This window comes from Calypte anna, chromosome Z (assembly GCF_003957555.1).
Source record: "Calypte anna isolate BGI_N300 chromosome Z, bCalAnn1_v1.p, whole genome shotgun sequence".
Taxonomy (NCBI): Eukaryota; Metazoa; Chordata; class Aves; order Apodiformes; family Trochilidae; genus Calypte; species Calypte anna.
The window spans coordinates 20,725,051-20,741,125 of record NC_044274.1 but is presented as its reverse complement, the minus strand read 5'-3'; the positions used below and the strand labels follow the sequence as shown (position 1 = coordinate 20,741,125).

Sequence of the window (16,075 nt, the reverse complement as noted above, 5' to 3'; positions counted from 1 at the left end):
ACAAAGACGAAGCAATAAAGCTTCACCAAAACTCCATCTTGAACTCAGAAGTTTTAAATTAGCTATCTTGTATAGGTTAGGATTCCTGTTGTTGAGTTCTTGCATAATTATATATCAACATCACTTTGAAAAGCTTAAGTGATTTGCTGCTTTTGAAGCATGCTTACAGACATGCTGTTGAAGATCTGCCTGTAACCATCAAAGCATATCACATTATGACTTTTGCCACTCAAGCTGAAGCTGCATAGGGGCACTAGCCTTACAACTTTTCGGTTATCTAATTGGTTATATTTTTGTCGATAGTGGATTTTTTTTACACATCAGTGGTGTAGGAAGCCCTGATCGTCTAATAAGGCTAGTTTTGCATTGGGTTGTAGGGCTTAAAGAAGCAGAATCTTATCTTTTTTAGACTATACAGTATTAGTGTATTTAAAGATGCAGTCTTTAAAGATGCAGTAAGGAGGACAAGATACTGACCGCGGTTCGGAAGAGTTTCTTTTGAAAGCTTCGTCTTGTGTGCAGTGTAGTTATCTCGTGTTGCAAAAAACATACAAACGTTTCCTTAAAGGAAATACCGTAATTTGCTTAAACAAATGAATCTGTCCACTAGGTGTCCGCAGTTCCTAGTAGGATGAAGCTTTTAGGGCTGGTATGTGCTGAAGCTTCAAAGTAGCTAATATTCGTTGCAACTACAACTACTTCTGGTTTCTTTGCTAATTGTTTAAAAATTATGTTCCGTTTTTTGTTTCGTCTGCTGACTTCAAATCAAATTTTGCAATCTCTTTGAGCCTACTTTACCGCTTCTACCTTCCAGTTATTTCTCTTGTACCTTCCAAACAACATAAAGAGTAAAATATTTTTTTTCTGTCAACTTCAGGAATTTTTTCCACTCTTGTGTCATACTGCAAGTCTAGTTTTGCAAAAAACAGGAATGGGTTAAGTAAATTGAGGAAGCACTAAACTATCTTTGAGCTTTTTATTGCTACACAGTAACATTCCACCATTCTGTTGTTGCTCATGTCTGTGTTTTTTTCCCTCCCTCGTTGTTGTTTTAAGGGTTCTAAGTTTGGAATTAAATAAAGACAGAGATGTGGAAAGAATACATGGGAGTGGTGTCAACACCCTTGATATTGAGCCGGTTGAGGGAAGATAGTAAGTATATACTTAAGTTGGTAGAATTGTGTATAACAACTTCATTGTGTTATGGTATTATGGATTTATTGCTGAACATTTAATTCTATCTGCATTACCTGTGTTGTAACTTGTGTGCTTTATGCTTTCAGCATGTTATCTGGTGGATCAGATGGTGTTATTGTACTCTATGACCTTGAAAACTTGAGCAGAAAAACAAGTTACACATGTAAAGCACTTTGTTCTGTGGGAAGGTAGGTACTCAAAAATTCTATTGAAAGCTCATGTTGATATTGCTTGGGTGACTATCACTAAACTCACAAATTAATGCGTTCTTTTTTCTAAGATAAAAATACTGTAGCAAATAGTGCCAGAAATCTTTGAAGGCTAGCACGATGCATTATGGTTTTAGCATGAAAAAAAAGCAACAACCAACCCAAAACAAACAAAAAACCAACTAAACACTTTGTGAGGATTTATGAAGTTTACTAAGCACCAGAACCTAATTGTTTTTTACAATATATATACAATGACTGATATTGTTTGAGTAAATCTTTGGCAGTTTGAAAGTTAAAATTGAGGGTGTTAATTGTACTCATGTGGAAACTGTACTGTACTGTAAACGTGGACACACATATGGTGACTGAAGTAGACAGGCTTTGGGTTGCTGTAGACCCCACAAAAAAGTCAGAATTAGTAGCCCATTCTTATGTTTTAGCACTATAAAAAAGATAATCTTTCCCTCCCTGACATCCATGTCGTGGTTCTTCACTTCTGAGTTTTGTGATTGTTTCAGGTGGAAATTTGCTGACTCTGTGCCAGTAACTATGAAGAGGTAATTTTGGAAAACTTGTAGAAATATTCCTCATATCCCCCAGATACATGTATTATATCTTTGAGTTTGTTTAATGTGTTTGGATTTGTTTGAATGTGTTTGTGCAAACGGAATATAATCTTTGCCTAACTGTTCATCTGATTGGAAAAAATGTAACACAGATTTGTGGTTCTTGAGTTTATTTTCCTACTTGCTGCTCCTAGGTTTACTAATAGGGATTTTAAGTTCACCAAGCATTGAGCAGGTGCAGAAATAATTAATACAGAACTAGTGAAGAAAATCTCTGAATGAAGGCAGATGTTACTGACAAAACGAGTAACATTTTTCTGGAGAGCAGGGAACTGTCATACTGTGTGTAATCTATATAAAGTCTCAAATCCTTTAATGATTTGGCAGGCTTTCTCAGCAGGCAGTATAAATTTGTCCATTATGGGCATCAGTTCTAGCAAAAGCTGGTTTTTCCTTGTACATGCATGTTAAGATTTTCTATTAGGTTAAGACTTACCAGATAATCATAGTAACATGCATCATATTGTGTAAAATATTAGTAGCTACATTTCCCCCTTAACTTCCCCCTGTCGTCAGATTATTCAAGGTCTAAGAACATTATGAGTAGGATCAACAAGAACAGACCATATTTGTAACAATAAAAGTCCTAAGTGGTATCTTAGACCATAAGAAAGAAGCAGGGTAATAGAACATGCATCAAAATAAGTGGGTAGGAAGTGCAACGCTTGGTAAGTATTGATGGCTGAGACTTCTTGAACAAAATCAATTAAAATTGTAATTAATAAGTAATGATTATACATTCCCAAATCTCAAAATTGAAATGATACAGCAAACTGAAGAAATACATGTTGAGAAGACACAGCATAAAAACCGGCAAATCTGTGCTCAAGTCATGACATCATTGACTTCAGTTAGGCCAGTAGAATATTCTGCGCTTGAAAATTCTGTTTAGGAGCATAGTGAGATGGTAGTTTGTTTCTTAAGTAGCTGTTAGCTTGCATAGATACATCTTTTATCTCCTATCAGCTGAGTAGAGGCATAAAACATACTAGTAAAATCTGATTTTGTGTGACACAATGTTCTAAATTACAGGCTTGTTATTATTAGTGCTCAAAGTAACCATAGTAGATTTTTTTCCCCTGGATTATTTATTCCCAGTATTCATGTAACTTCCTAGTATGTTGTAGCTAGTTAGCTACAAATGTAGTTTCAGATATCGGAATATTTTTCATGCAGAATTCCTAATGTGATAAATGAATTTTTAATTACCATTAAGAAACTCTTCCCATCTGACTGTCTCACTCCATTTTTGAAGAATATGATAATGATATGTTTCAAAAGTTGGCCTGTGTTCCAAGTGTGTTCTGCAGAACACAACTGCGGTCTTAGCAGTTGCTTAAAGAATAGGCTCTTCATATAGGCCCTTTGAAGCTGTTTTTGCATGGCACCTGCTGACAGCCCAGTAGTTTATAATATCAGAGGAGATGATTTATGATCGTAGGCTGTGTTTTTTCCGGTGTTTCTTATCTAAAATGTAGGTCCACTGTTGGGAAATACAAGAACTTTTGCTTGTTCCTCTGTAAGAGCTTTCTATGCTTTCATATGATCCCAACTCTCCCTGTGGCAAAGACTGGCATTTGAGGGTAGCCAAACTATACCAGCTTCTAAATGATGTATTGCTGATGCTTGTGTGTAAGGTATTCCCCTTTATTCAAAACTTGTCCAGGAAGAATTAATAGCAGTGACCTTACTATCCATCAAATTAATTCTGTATTTTTTTTTTTGGCAGAAAAGGTTGGCATCTTCTGAGTAATGGGGGAAAATACTGTATATGGAATGAACTGGGAATAACATACTGCCCTGAGACATGAAGCCAGGCTGCGTGGCATGTGGCCACTACTAAGCCTAGGCCACTACTAAGATAGTTCCTGCAGAGCAACCTAAGTTTTTCAGTTCATCCTCTGCCCTCTAGATTGTGGAAGAACTGATTGCTCTGGTACAGTACTGAACACTGTCCTGTGTGCTGAACACTGCATTTACATTTATTACACCAGGATAACTAGTTCCATGAGCTTAGATTTTTCTGCACAGTGTATGCAGATGCCTCTTGCAGGAATAAGCTCATGCTGAGTCAGGCTTGATTTACTGCCACCGGAGGTACTGAAGATTTTTACCTTGACCCTCTGTAGAATAAGTGCACAAAATATGTTGATTTTTAGCATGGTGGCAAATTAACAGGCTGTTCTAGGGTATTCCTCAGAGATAAGCATAGCAGGAGTTATTAAACTAAGCTCAACAGTTGCTCAATAGCTCTTTCTTAGTATTGTCATTGCTGGCTTTTGTGCTTTCTAGCAATTTAAGTAAGCCAGAGGTGTAGTGTGTTGTGCTGGTTTAATACCAGAAAGCTGCATCTGCGTTTACACAATGGTACCCCTGCAGTAGTATTGCTTTAGAGGCCAGGAAACTTGAAAGAGCATTACAAGAGCTTGTGATCCCTTCACAAGCTGCAGATGGAACCAGATGGATCATTTTTGCACGTGCTACCTATGCCTGGATGAAGTTAGTTTTCTTCATAGTTTTGTTTTTAGTGCATTGTTTTGGATTCATGACCAGTCTTGATGAAAAACTGATGTTTTCACTACTGCTGAACAGTGCTTGTATAGTGTTGAGACATTCTCCGTTCCTCACTTCGCCTCCTCAGCAAGTAGGCTGGGGATGGACAAAAGTCTGGAAGGTAACACAGCTGGGACCCCTGACAGAAATTGACTGAAGGGATATTGATATTCCATACTGTACAATATCATGTGCAGCAATAAAACAAGGGGAGTTTTCCAGGGGCTGCCATTGCTCAGGTTCTGGCTGTGCATCAGTTAGCCTGTGGTGAGGGATTGCCTTCATGTTGGGTTGTTTTGTTTCCTTTTACTTATTAAAAATCTTAATCTCAGCCTGCAAGTTTTCTCAGCTTTGGAGGATTCTTTCCTTCTACCCACTGCAGGGAGAATTGAGCAAGTGGCTCTGTGGTGTGCTTGGGGCCTTAGTGTTAGCCCACAACAGCTTGGTACTTCTGAGTCTGGGAGCATGGCTTTGGGCCCTGAAGCTCAGTTCTGAGTAACGTAGTAGTAATGTGAAAGAATCTACATTGTTTAAAGCCTGGTCAGTTGAATCATAACCTGGAAATGTCAAGACTAGTTCTAGTGTCCCCCCTTCCCACCATTAACGTATTATAAATTATATAATATTCTGTTACTATATGTAGTTTAGTTGAAGTTTCATATTCTTTAGCTTTCATTTCTGATGCAAATATAATTAGGTCAGTCCAGTTCTATCTGGTGACTTCAGTATACATGATTTTCTAAAAACCGTGTAGCTGCAATAATTAAGTTGATAATGACTTTTAAACTTCTATATGTGATTGTATTTTTTCAGTGGATTCACTTCTAAGACAGTGGGATTCCACAAGCATAAATGATTTGTAGTGTTAAGCCCTTGCTTTCAACATTATATCTGCAATCATTGGAGTTTAAAAATGTCAAGAAACATTAGTGTCATTTATGTCTCAGATTGTCTAGAGATATGCTACCAATGCTTATTTTAAAAAGGTGTATGAACTCTAGTTTCTCGAGCTTGTCAAAGTAATTAACATAGATTGATTGAATACTAAGGCACCAAAACAACTAGTTCATCTTGAAAATTTCTGTACAAATTAGAAAGAAAAAAAGTAGTTAAGACTATGTTTTCATCTTGAAATCAAATAACAAGACAATTATAAGACCAGCACAAGGCTCTAACCTGCTGGAATCTTTCCCTTGATTTTAGGAGCCATCCTGATGTTCATAGATTCAGTGTGGAGACAGTCCAGTGGTATCCTCATGACACCGGCATGTTTACATCCAGCTCATTTGACAAAACCTTGAAAATATGGGATACAAATACTTTACAAGTAAGACCAAATTTCTACATCTTTCTGGCTTCTTTTGTGTACATGTATACATTTGCAGTTCACCCAGAGCTCAACAGGACCATGCATCCAGAGGGATGAAAACCAGCTTGTGGATGCAGCAGAGTGGCGTGGTTCTGATGTTCACCCAAACCTTGATGTGTACCTCTCTGTTTCTGATGACCAGAATGTCTAAAGTGTACGAGAGCCTGGAATCTTTGGGGCAATTCTTTTATGCTTTTGTTGTGAATAGGACTACAGATAGTTGAATTTCTGTTATGTAAACTTTTTCACCAAGAATTGGTCTGAAGTTCATTCCTGGGGATAATTGAGTGTAATGGTAGTGTACACCAGCCTAATTATTTTTAGTACCTAACACCTAATATTGTTTTTGAAGTACTTGTGGTCTTGGCATTGAAGGTCATTGGGTCCAAAATTTTGCTGTCATAAGCACTATAGACACCGTTTCTGAAAATAGTTGGAGAATGAGGGAAATCATAAAGAAAATGCTAACCAATGTAACTGACTTTATCAAAGCAAACATTCTGTAAGATTTTAGGTTGCTTTGACTCAAAAATTCTCACATCTAATTGCTGAACTATGAATTCTAGACTGAAGTTTATCCTATTTCCAGTATGTATGTATTGATGGATATGCAGTCATGCTATTTTAATGTTGTTTCATGCATAGTGAAAGATTTAAAAAAAAAAAAAAAAAAAAAAAAAAAAGAGAGAGACAGAGTTCTGTCATCCTAGGGACACAATAGAAAATAATTTTTTACCTCTTTTTTGTGAAATGTGAAAATGTGTTTCAAGTTATTAAAGCTTCTTATAAATCAAAAGTTCAATTAGCCAGTTAATTCTGTTACTTAAAGACAGTGTTAATGTGAAGGCTGATGACTGACCTGTTCTGCTGCCAGCTGGTGTGTTTGAAAATATAACTTAGTTCCATGTTTATTTTAAACACAGTATTTTAGAATGAGACAACAAAAGCAATTGTGAATGAAAGTTATTGTACTGATAATTAAAGAGAATATCCTATTTCATTTTTAACACTTAAGGGAGCTAATACTTTTTTATGCTTTGGGGTTTTGATTAGAAATTTAAGACAGTATGTAATGCTTGTGAATGACAAGGGACTTCTAAATTTAGTCTAAGTGGCTCTTCCCTGCTGATTTATATGTCCACATAATTTTTTCCTTTGCTGTTTTTTCTCCCTAGCATTTTAGATTTTTCATAGTTTTGAAATAATTTCTATTCATGCTTCTTGCTACCCAGGTTTTTTTGTCTTTTCTTTGTGTCATCTCTGAGGTCTGTGTAGTTGTTCTTGTGTTGGAAATAGACTTCCTGTGATCTGTTTTTTAACCAGGAGAGTTGTTATAAGCATGTAAATAGTAAAATTTGTATTAATCTCATTTGTAGCTACTACTTGAAAATTAATAATCAGCTTTTATGTTCTGATAAGGAACTTTGTGCTGTGATAAAATTAATCTTTTTATTATCAGCCTGCAGATGTATTTCACTTCGAGGGAACAGTTTATAGCCATCATATGTCTCCAGTTGCTACAAAGCATTGTTTAATAGCAGGTAGGTATGTGTTCTTAAGAGATGCTCTGTGTAACTTGGGGTTATAGTAAAAATCAAGTAATATCCAGTAGGGGTTTTTTCCTACCTCAGTTTTACTTTTAAATAATTTGAGTCATAAGGTCACTACTGAAATAAAATATTTGTTAGTCAGAGTATGTCAACTGGAATATTTACTTTGTTGTTTTGGTTTGTGTTTTTAATAAGGCATCAATCAGTTATATTAGATTTCCTTTCATGACAGAAGTTAGCATTTGAATGTTATATCCAAACATAGCAAATGATGTTAATAAGGGTGTATGTATTGGTTACATGTACACAATTTAACTATGTTTAGTGAAAGAAAACCAAACCAAAATGAGATCCTTAAAAGACAAGCTATTTCTATCTTTTAAGTCTCTTTTTAAAGTTTCCTAAGTACTGTCCTGTTTGCTCCCATTTTCAAATGTTGTTTATTAATTGGAAAATGCACTTGGTCTAAAAATGTAAAGTTGTTAATAGAATGTGTTGCTCTGGCTAAATGAACTGTTAGGGAGCTGACATTTTTCTTCTGTTTCTTTGTCATTGCTAAGATTTTTTTTCTTGTTCAAATACTGGGGTTTTTTAAGCTATTTTTGTTTCTCTTGTTACAGTTGGTACCAGAAGCCCCAAAGTACAGCTCTGTGACTTGAAGTCTGGATCCTGTTCTCACATTCTGCAGGGTACTTTTAAGTCTGAAACATAAATGTTAAGCAATAACTATTTTGAGTAAAACAAATCCTGAAAAGAAACACTATATACAATGTAGTATTTGTAAGTGACAGGACTTAATTTACTGCTGTTTTGAAACTTACACAGTGGCTTAAGGTTCTTCTGGGTGTTAGCCCAGTGCTAATGAATTGGAGAATACATTTATTAATTAATGAATAATGAATATTATTTCAGATAACAGTTATTGCAGATATTGCAGATGTTTAGGCGTTTTCATGCTGTAATAGGTAGTGATTACTATTGCTTATGTGGTTAAGTGTAGGCATTAATCTCATTAATCTCACACACAAACAAACAAACCACCAAAAAAGCCAAAAACCAAGAAACAAACAAACAAAGCAACACCAAAAGGAGCACACAACACTAAAACAAAAAAAGCCTTGCAGTATTTTCAGCAAAATATCTTGTGAAAGTGCTTGTGTGGATTTATTTAGAAGTTCCTGCATAAAAAGTAAGATACTAGTTGGTATGGAAGAGTGGTATCTAATATTTTGCACTTACCTCATTCAGTACACTTTGGAGTGTATTGTTACATAATCCCTTAGTTTTTGCACTTAATGAGAATTTGCCCATAGTGCCTCTTTCCTAATATTTTCTTTTTGGTCTATGAGCATATATAAACATGCTCATGTGAAGGTACTTACAAGGTAAATCTTCATGCCTCAAGCCAGCAGGGCAATAGTAAGATCTGATCTAGAAATGGTAGGGAAATGTTACCTCGGGCATGACAATGTGCAAATGTGTGTCTGTTTCTTCACTGGACAGCTCTAAAAGCATCCTTGGTGCTGTTGTGGGATGCCAAGCTTCTGCTGTAAGTCTTTCTGAGCTGAGTCAGCCAAAATGGGCATGTCGGTGTTCTGTTTCTAGAACCGAGACTACTAGAGTTCACACAGAAAAATAGTTCTCCAGAAAATCAGTTTGATTTTGTCAGGGCTTCTTACTTTTGGCATAAGAATTAGAGTTTTTCAGGCACAAGTTAGTTGTGTCTTTGTATACGGCCTGCTTCAGTTAGGTCAAGTATAATACCAGAGGAACAAGTGGAAACAAAGCATGTCCTCCTTTTGTCTCTTCCAAATAGATACCAGTATTTTTTTCACAAAGATTAATTCTAGCAGGTGAAATGGAGATAAATGCTTCTCTGTAGTTTACTTAATGGATCCAAATCAATGCATTCAGAGTGTACTCTGTAGTACCTGTATTCTAGAGATTTATTTCTTTTAATTATTGTGACAGTCATGGCAGTTTGAGTACTTCAGGTGATGGAAAACCAAGAAGGTGTACCAGAAATAAGGTGATTCACATAGCTCTAAACTCCATAAGCAAAAATGTAGGTGTATAACCTCTTATTTTTCAACAATTGTGTTTTTATTATTACATGAAGTGTGATTGCAATCTTTCCAATTAGGACCTCTTATGCTTCTTGTTGTCTCTATTTGTCTAAACTTTTTAAAATTGTCCAAGTTTTGAAGTGTGTGTATTCATATGTATATATGTATAAAAATATGTATATATGCTGCACTGGATATAACATGTCTAAGAAGACATGTGTCTGAGTATCCTAATACATTGGATCTAATTAGGGGAAAATATCCCAAATTCAGGACAAGAGTATGTGAGGATGAGCTTAATAAATCTTTTAATGTATATAAGGTAAAACTAATTTTTATAAAACATTCTGAAAGGATTTGAGAAAAAACAAATGTGAAATTCATTTTGCATGCGAGAACAGCAGTGCTAACACAAAATCTAGTAACAAACTCAGCAGTTGTGACTTCTAGAACTTGTTAAACCTATCTATATAATCAATTGTTATACACAAAATCAAAAATAATATCCCATATGTCAGTTTCAGCTCAGTGCAATCCCTCCAGAGGAAGAGGAAGGCAGACAAGTAACCTTGAGCCCCAAATAATAGATTTTCACAAAATTCAAATTAATTTTTATTAATTTTAATTCATAATTTATATTATTGTTCTGTATTGGTGGATCCTGTAGAACTAAGTATATGCTTTTACTCTTAGTTGTGTAAGTAAAACTTGTGTGTAAAATACCTTGCTAGAAAATCATATAATATCTTTAGTGTAATTTTTAGGTCACAGGCAAGAAGTACTAGCCGTGTCATGGTCCCCACGTCATGAATATGTTTTGGCAACAGCAAGGTAGGGATACACTATTATAGTCACTAAAAATGTCAGATGGTAAAATTTAATCTATTCATTATGCATGTTTTTTACAACTCAGGTACACTTTCAAAGTTAAACTTCATAATTTACTTTAACCTCTTCACATTTTTATAGGTCTTGCCTAGAAAAACTAAGCCTAAAATGGTATCCAAGTAATGCATGTTGTATAGGAAGATTATACTGAATTTTGAAATAGTAATTGCAGGTAAAGGTATAGGAAAATGATAGAGCATTATAGTAATACCTACTTCTTACTGTTTACTAGTATGCACATTGCTAATCCATTTTATAATAAAGTAAAAACATGTTTAGCTCAAACTAACTTCCTGGTTGGTCACGCTCAATTTTGTCAAAGAGCATAATGAACTCAGGTAACTCAGCTGACAGGTAATAACTTTCCAAGTAGTAGTAATTCACTGAATGTGGATTATGTGTTAATATTCTTGGGTTTTTTGTTTTGTTTTGTTTTTACTTTTTATTTTAATCTTCTTTTCTCTTTTCTCTCTTTTTTTTTTTTTTTTTCCCCCCAACCATTTTCAGTCTAAAACATCTGCTTGGCTTTCCTGTAACTTTTGCATATGTTAGCTTTTTATTACAACGTGACATTTCTCAGTTTCATGGTTGGCATGGTATTTTTGCTTTGAATTGCAAAGAATAACCATGTTGTAAGTTGAGACTGAAATTTGAATAAGCTGGTATCTGAATTGTGTACCCCTGGCTTCTTACGCCAAGATTCTGAAAGGCTCAGCATTGTTGGGAAATTTTCTAACATTGTGATTTGTTTGTTTTGGTAAATTAAAAATGGTTTCTTTTTTTTTTTTCCATTACATGTCCCCTGAAACATATTGCTTCAAAGTCTATGAACTATAAACTGCATTTAACTATGCTGTCATGTTGCCTTATGGTAATTGCATATCAGATGTGTTCCTTGTGACTCTTGATGATCTACTAATTCCTAATAGCGTAACTCAGTTTTGCAATCTGCTACAACAGAGCAAGAGTTGGCAGCACTGAGATAATGAAGAGGTGGTGAAGAGAATCTGATTACTACTGCTAAAAAGATGATTTGGATTAATCTTGTATATAAAAAAATGTGACCATTTTCCAAGACAAATGCTTGCGTGTGATCACTTAAGGGAAGGGACAATATGGTTTTATTCTATGTGGCTTACATGTGAAACCTGATTTCACCTTTCTCTGTAAGATGCTATTCTATTCTATAACTCTGACAGGAGTTTGGAACAGTCAGAGAGAAGCCATGCTTTCTATCTCTCACACACTAGAGAAAATCATCACAGATTGGTTTGGGTTGGAAAGCACCTCAAAGATCATCTAGTTTCACAGCCCCTGAATGGGCAGGGACATACCCTCACTGTACCATGGCCCCACCCAAGCTGGCTTTGAACACTATGGAAGGGGGCATCCACAACTTCTCTGGGCAACTTATTCCAGTATCTCACCACCCTCATAGTGAAGAATTTCTTCCTAACTTCTGTCTTCTATCTAAATTTCTGAATTTCTTTCATCTAAATCTACCCTCGTACTGCAGCTTTGCTACCCTCTCCAGCTTTGCTGTTGGCCTCCTTCAAGTACTAGAAGGTCGATGTAAGGTGTCCCTGAAGCCCTCTCCAGGCTGAACAAGGAAAACTCTCAGCATTTCTTCTTAAGTGAGGTGCTCTAGCCCTCTGAGCATCTTTGTGGCCCTCCTTTGGACTTACTCCAAGAGCTTCTCCTTCTGCAAGGCAAGATCTCACAAAAGCAGAGGGAGAATCACCTCTATGTTGTCCTTATTAAACTTCATGCAGTTTCCACAGGCCCACCTTTCAAGCCTGACAAGGTGTCACGGTTTAACACTGGCCCGGCAATTAAACTGAATAACAGACGCTCTCTATTAATCTCTCTCTCCTCCATGATAAAGAAAGGAGAGGGAACAAAGGAGAAAGACTTATGGGTTGGAAACTAAACTACGCAGCTTTAGTGAAACAGTAATGATAAATAGGAAAAATGACTAGTATATACAAATATACAGGAAAATGGAAACCACATTCCTCCCCCCTCCCCCCCCAGTAACTCTCACGTTAGCACCGAGGCTGCAGGGCAGCCCTGGGAAAGTCCAGGCTGGACTCCTGGAGTCAGCAGCAGTCGGGAACTGGAGGCAGGAACACACAGATATGGGCTGGCACGGATCAAGACCACAGGCAGACGAATGGACAGAATCCTTCCAGGATGCCAGGTGAAGGAAGGGAAGCAGGAAAGGCAGGCAGCCGGAAGCTGGAAGCAGGAAATCATGAAATCTGGCTTGGCTCTCGTGATGCCTCAAATTTATACTGTGTATGATGTATATGGGATGGAATACTCTGTTTGGTCAATTCTGGCATCTATCTTGTCCGCTCCTCCCCAAAGGAGGGCTCAGGTGGGACCTCTTTATCCTCCTGGACAGTAAAATGTTCTCATCAGAGCTGAGTACTGTCCTTGGCTCTGCATACCAGTCTCTAGCAGTAACTATAAACATAGAGTGTTATCAGTCCTAGAAGCAGACACTGTCTGAGAAACTTGCTGTTAATTTCAGCAAGTGCAGCTACTTATAAGAGACTTAGCTAAAAGCAAAAGTACAAGACAGAAAATCACCTTTATCCTGGCCCAAACCAGGACACAAGGTTTCTCTAAATGACCTCCCTTCTCTCCAGTATATCAATCACACCACACAGTCTGGTGTTATTAGGTGACTTGCTGAGGGTGGACTTAGTTCCATAGTCCATGTCACCAGTAAAGCTGTTAAACAGCACCGCTTCCAGTACCAACCCCTGAGGAACACCATTCAACACTGGCCTTTATTTGGACACTGAGTCATTGACCACTCTTCATTGATCACTACTCAGAAAAGATAAGCCAATAGATAATACATCATTAGAAGGGGACAACTGACAATTGCAGAGTTTTATTCTGGACAAAGGTATAGAGCTTCTTTATTATATTTCAATGAATTTCTTGCAGCTTGTTGCTCATTTTACAGCCTGCTCAGACCTCAGTAGTATCTCTGTTCATGGTCTTAGAATATTTTTCTGCAGCAAAATAATGTGTTGTCAATATATTCATGTGGAATGCCACTTGGAAATTGACAGAATCAATCCCTAGTGGATAGTGGCACAAAAGAACAAGTTAGACATTAGCTTAATCAGATACAGACCAGATAAGGAATAGCAGTTGGTTTTGCTTTGCTCACTTGATATAATTATGCCATATGCATTTCCAGTACTAACATACTGATCTCATTTGAGAAAACATGGGGAAAAAAGCATGTAGTACTTCAGCTAGAAGACTGCTTATCTACTATCTTATCTACAAAGATAGACTGCTTATCTTCCTAGTGCATGGAAGTGGTCTTCTCTGTGAATTTACTCCTAGATATACATGGGAGCCTTATGGTGCACACAGAAGTGCACTACTGGAATGCTCAAATCAAGCTGCACAGCAGGGTGCCATGTGAACTGCATGCCTGCAGTATTGCTGTCTACACGTTGTACCTTAGTACCAGCAGTTATTGTAGCTTTTGTTACTGTCAAAGGCACAGTGTGACCAAAGCTTGAGCATTCAGCCTGTGAAGCAGAATGAATCACAGCAGCCTGAACCTTTGGATCCTTGTGCCACTCTGATAATGTAGACAAAGCCAGTGAGTTCCTAAAGAAGCAATTTCTGAGTGTTTCTCTGCTATAGCATCATATCACAGCAGAGCATATAGACCTAAACATCCTATGTCTATGTATCCAACTGTGATAACAGGAGCCTGAGTCCCCACTCAGCCATTACAGACAATGATGGAGTCTGTAGCTACAGTTTATTCAGCTCATCTGTGCATGCAAGATTGTTATGTTGTAAACAAAGAAGCAAGTGTATTGTATTGTAGACAAAGATTCAGTATTATGTGTCTGTAGTATACAACTACATTTGTTAATTCATGTAAATGAATGTCTGAAATCTGTCTTATTCTAATAAAATTCTGTTTGCTTGAATGGGATTGCATGGTGTGTGGTTCAGAACAGTTGCTGGACCAGGTTGTGTCAGGTAGATTGGCCAAAACCAGTTAATGACCCAGGGTGCACACAATTTCCCTAATGTACGCAAATCTGTTTTTCTTAGTGCTGACAGTAGAGTAAATCTATGGGATGTGAGGAGAGCATCTGGATGTCTGACCACACTTGATCAGCACAATGGAGAAAAGTCCAAAGCATCTTCTGAGGCAGGTAATGCAAAACAAAATTGGTGATAACCCATATGTAATTAGAAGCATTCTTATATTTTATAAATGTGTGGAGTGCGAGACCAACATGGGGAGTAGTGATAATCTGGTTGTTACCTACCACATAACACAGGCCACTGAATTTTATTGAGTTGCCACTGTTAAGGAGACAGAGCTTGTGGCTGGGAATCCTGTTTAGAGAGAGCTCTTTGGGAGCAGTATCGTGTCTGTTCTAGATGTTTTTCCCCCTGAACCAAGAAATTTTATCATCCATTTTGTAGGCAGAAATCATTCCTGCTGTAGATTGTTTCAAATAAGTAGCAATCACTTTGTACTTCATAAGCTGTTCCAGTAGTTAATTATCTTCCTCTAGAAATAAAGGCAACACCAACAAAACCCTCAAAAGGACATCCCTTTTCCTGTTTAAATTAACCTTGATTCCAGCTCTGAGAACATTCTCTCTCTTGTGTACTGCATAAATGTGTAGGAGTCTAAATTTATGATTATATTTAATTTTATAGGAAGCTAAATTACTCTTAGTTTGGTCAATTCTGTTAATGGTGCCTTGTTCAATATTAACATTTTTTTCTATCTTCAGGTAACATTTCCATGCCTAAAAAGAAACACCAGAACAGCTAAATTAAAGGGAAGCTTCTGAACTTTAAATTATAGTTCTTGAGTTTTGGTCAATTCTAGACAAAGAAATTTAATTTTGGCAGGCCAAAAATGCACTTTAACGGTCATTATTAGGTAAAAATGCATAGTATTTGGAATGGCCTTAGTAGAAAATGTGTATCTTGGCTCCGGTTTGTGTAGCATAAAAATCATAGTGATGAAAGCTACAAATCAGTCTGACTTAAGTGAAACTTAAATTGCAAGGAGAAAAATACATGCAAATCTCTGTAAAGTCAAACTGGTTTTCTAAAATGCACAGAAGGATATGAAATAGCAGTAATTTGTTTTAATAACCAAGTTTTCTGCTTTAGAAGTTGTAGTGTGGTAATAGAGATGTTTTCTAAAATTCTACATTTAAATGTAATTGAAGAAATTACTGGGATGAAAACACTGAAGAAATCTAAGACTTATGAAAAAGTAAAATTTGGACAAATTTTCTTTTATGAAAAATTTGTTACTCCCAAGATAATTAGTGCCATTTTGCACATTCCTTTGAATGACATGTTGCCTTTTTCAAAAACACTATCTTTCTTCTCAACTTTATTTCTCTGTCTGACAGGTTCAAGATGATGGTTTTTTACGTTTTAGTGGCAATCAGACTGGTATATTAAGTGTTTTGAAATATAGCTGAAATATAGCAAATGCAGCTAAGCCTTTTTATAAAAAATCATTGAAAAACCTGAGAGGTATGTCTAAATTGTGTACTGCAGTGTAACTTGCAGAGACACCTAATCC

The 16,075-nt window shown here is 36.6% G+C and overlaps 1 protein-coding gene across 4 annotated transcripts in view; it reads left to right on the top strand.

The window, feature by feature from the left end:
* Positions 1–16,075, top strand: part of ERCC8 (ERCC excision repair 8, CSA ubiquitin ligase complex subunit) — a 78,564-nt gene that overhangs the window by 51,389 nt on the left and 11,100 nt on the right. For all 4 annotated transcript variants that reach the window (XM_030467544.1, XM_030467543.1, XM_030467541.1 and 1 more), the window contains exons 2-8: positions 1,057–1,152; positions 1,284–1,385; positions 5,792–5,915; positions 7,417–7,498; positions 8,128–8,196; positions 10,338–10,404; positions 14,566–14,669. In XM_030467544.1, coding sequence (XP_030323404.1) covers positions 1,285–1,385; positions 5,792–5,915; positions 7,417–7,498; positions 8,128–8,196; positions 10,338–10,404; positions 14,566–14,669 — 547 coding nt within the window. In that variant the 5' untranslated portion in view covers positions 1,057–1,152; position 1,284. The remainder of the gene's footprint in view (positions 1–1,056; positions 1,153–1,283; positions 1,386–5,791; positions 5,916–7,416; positions 7,499–8,127; positions 8,197–10,337; positions 10,405–14,565; positions 14,670–16,075) is intronic.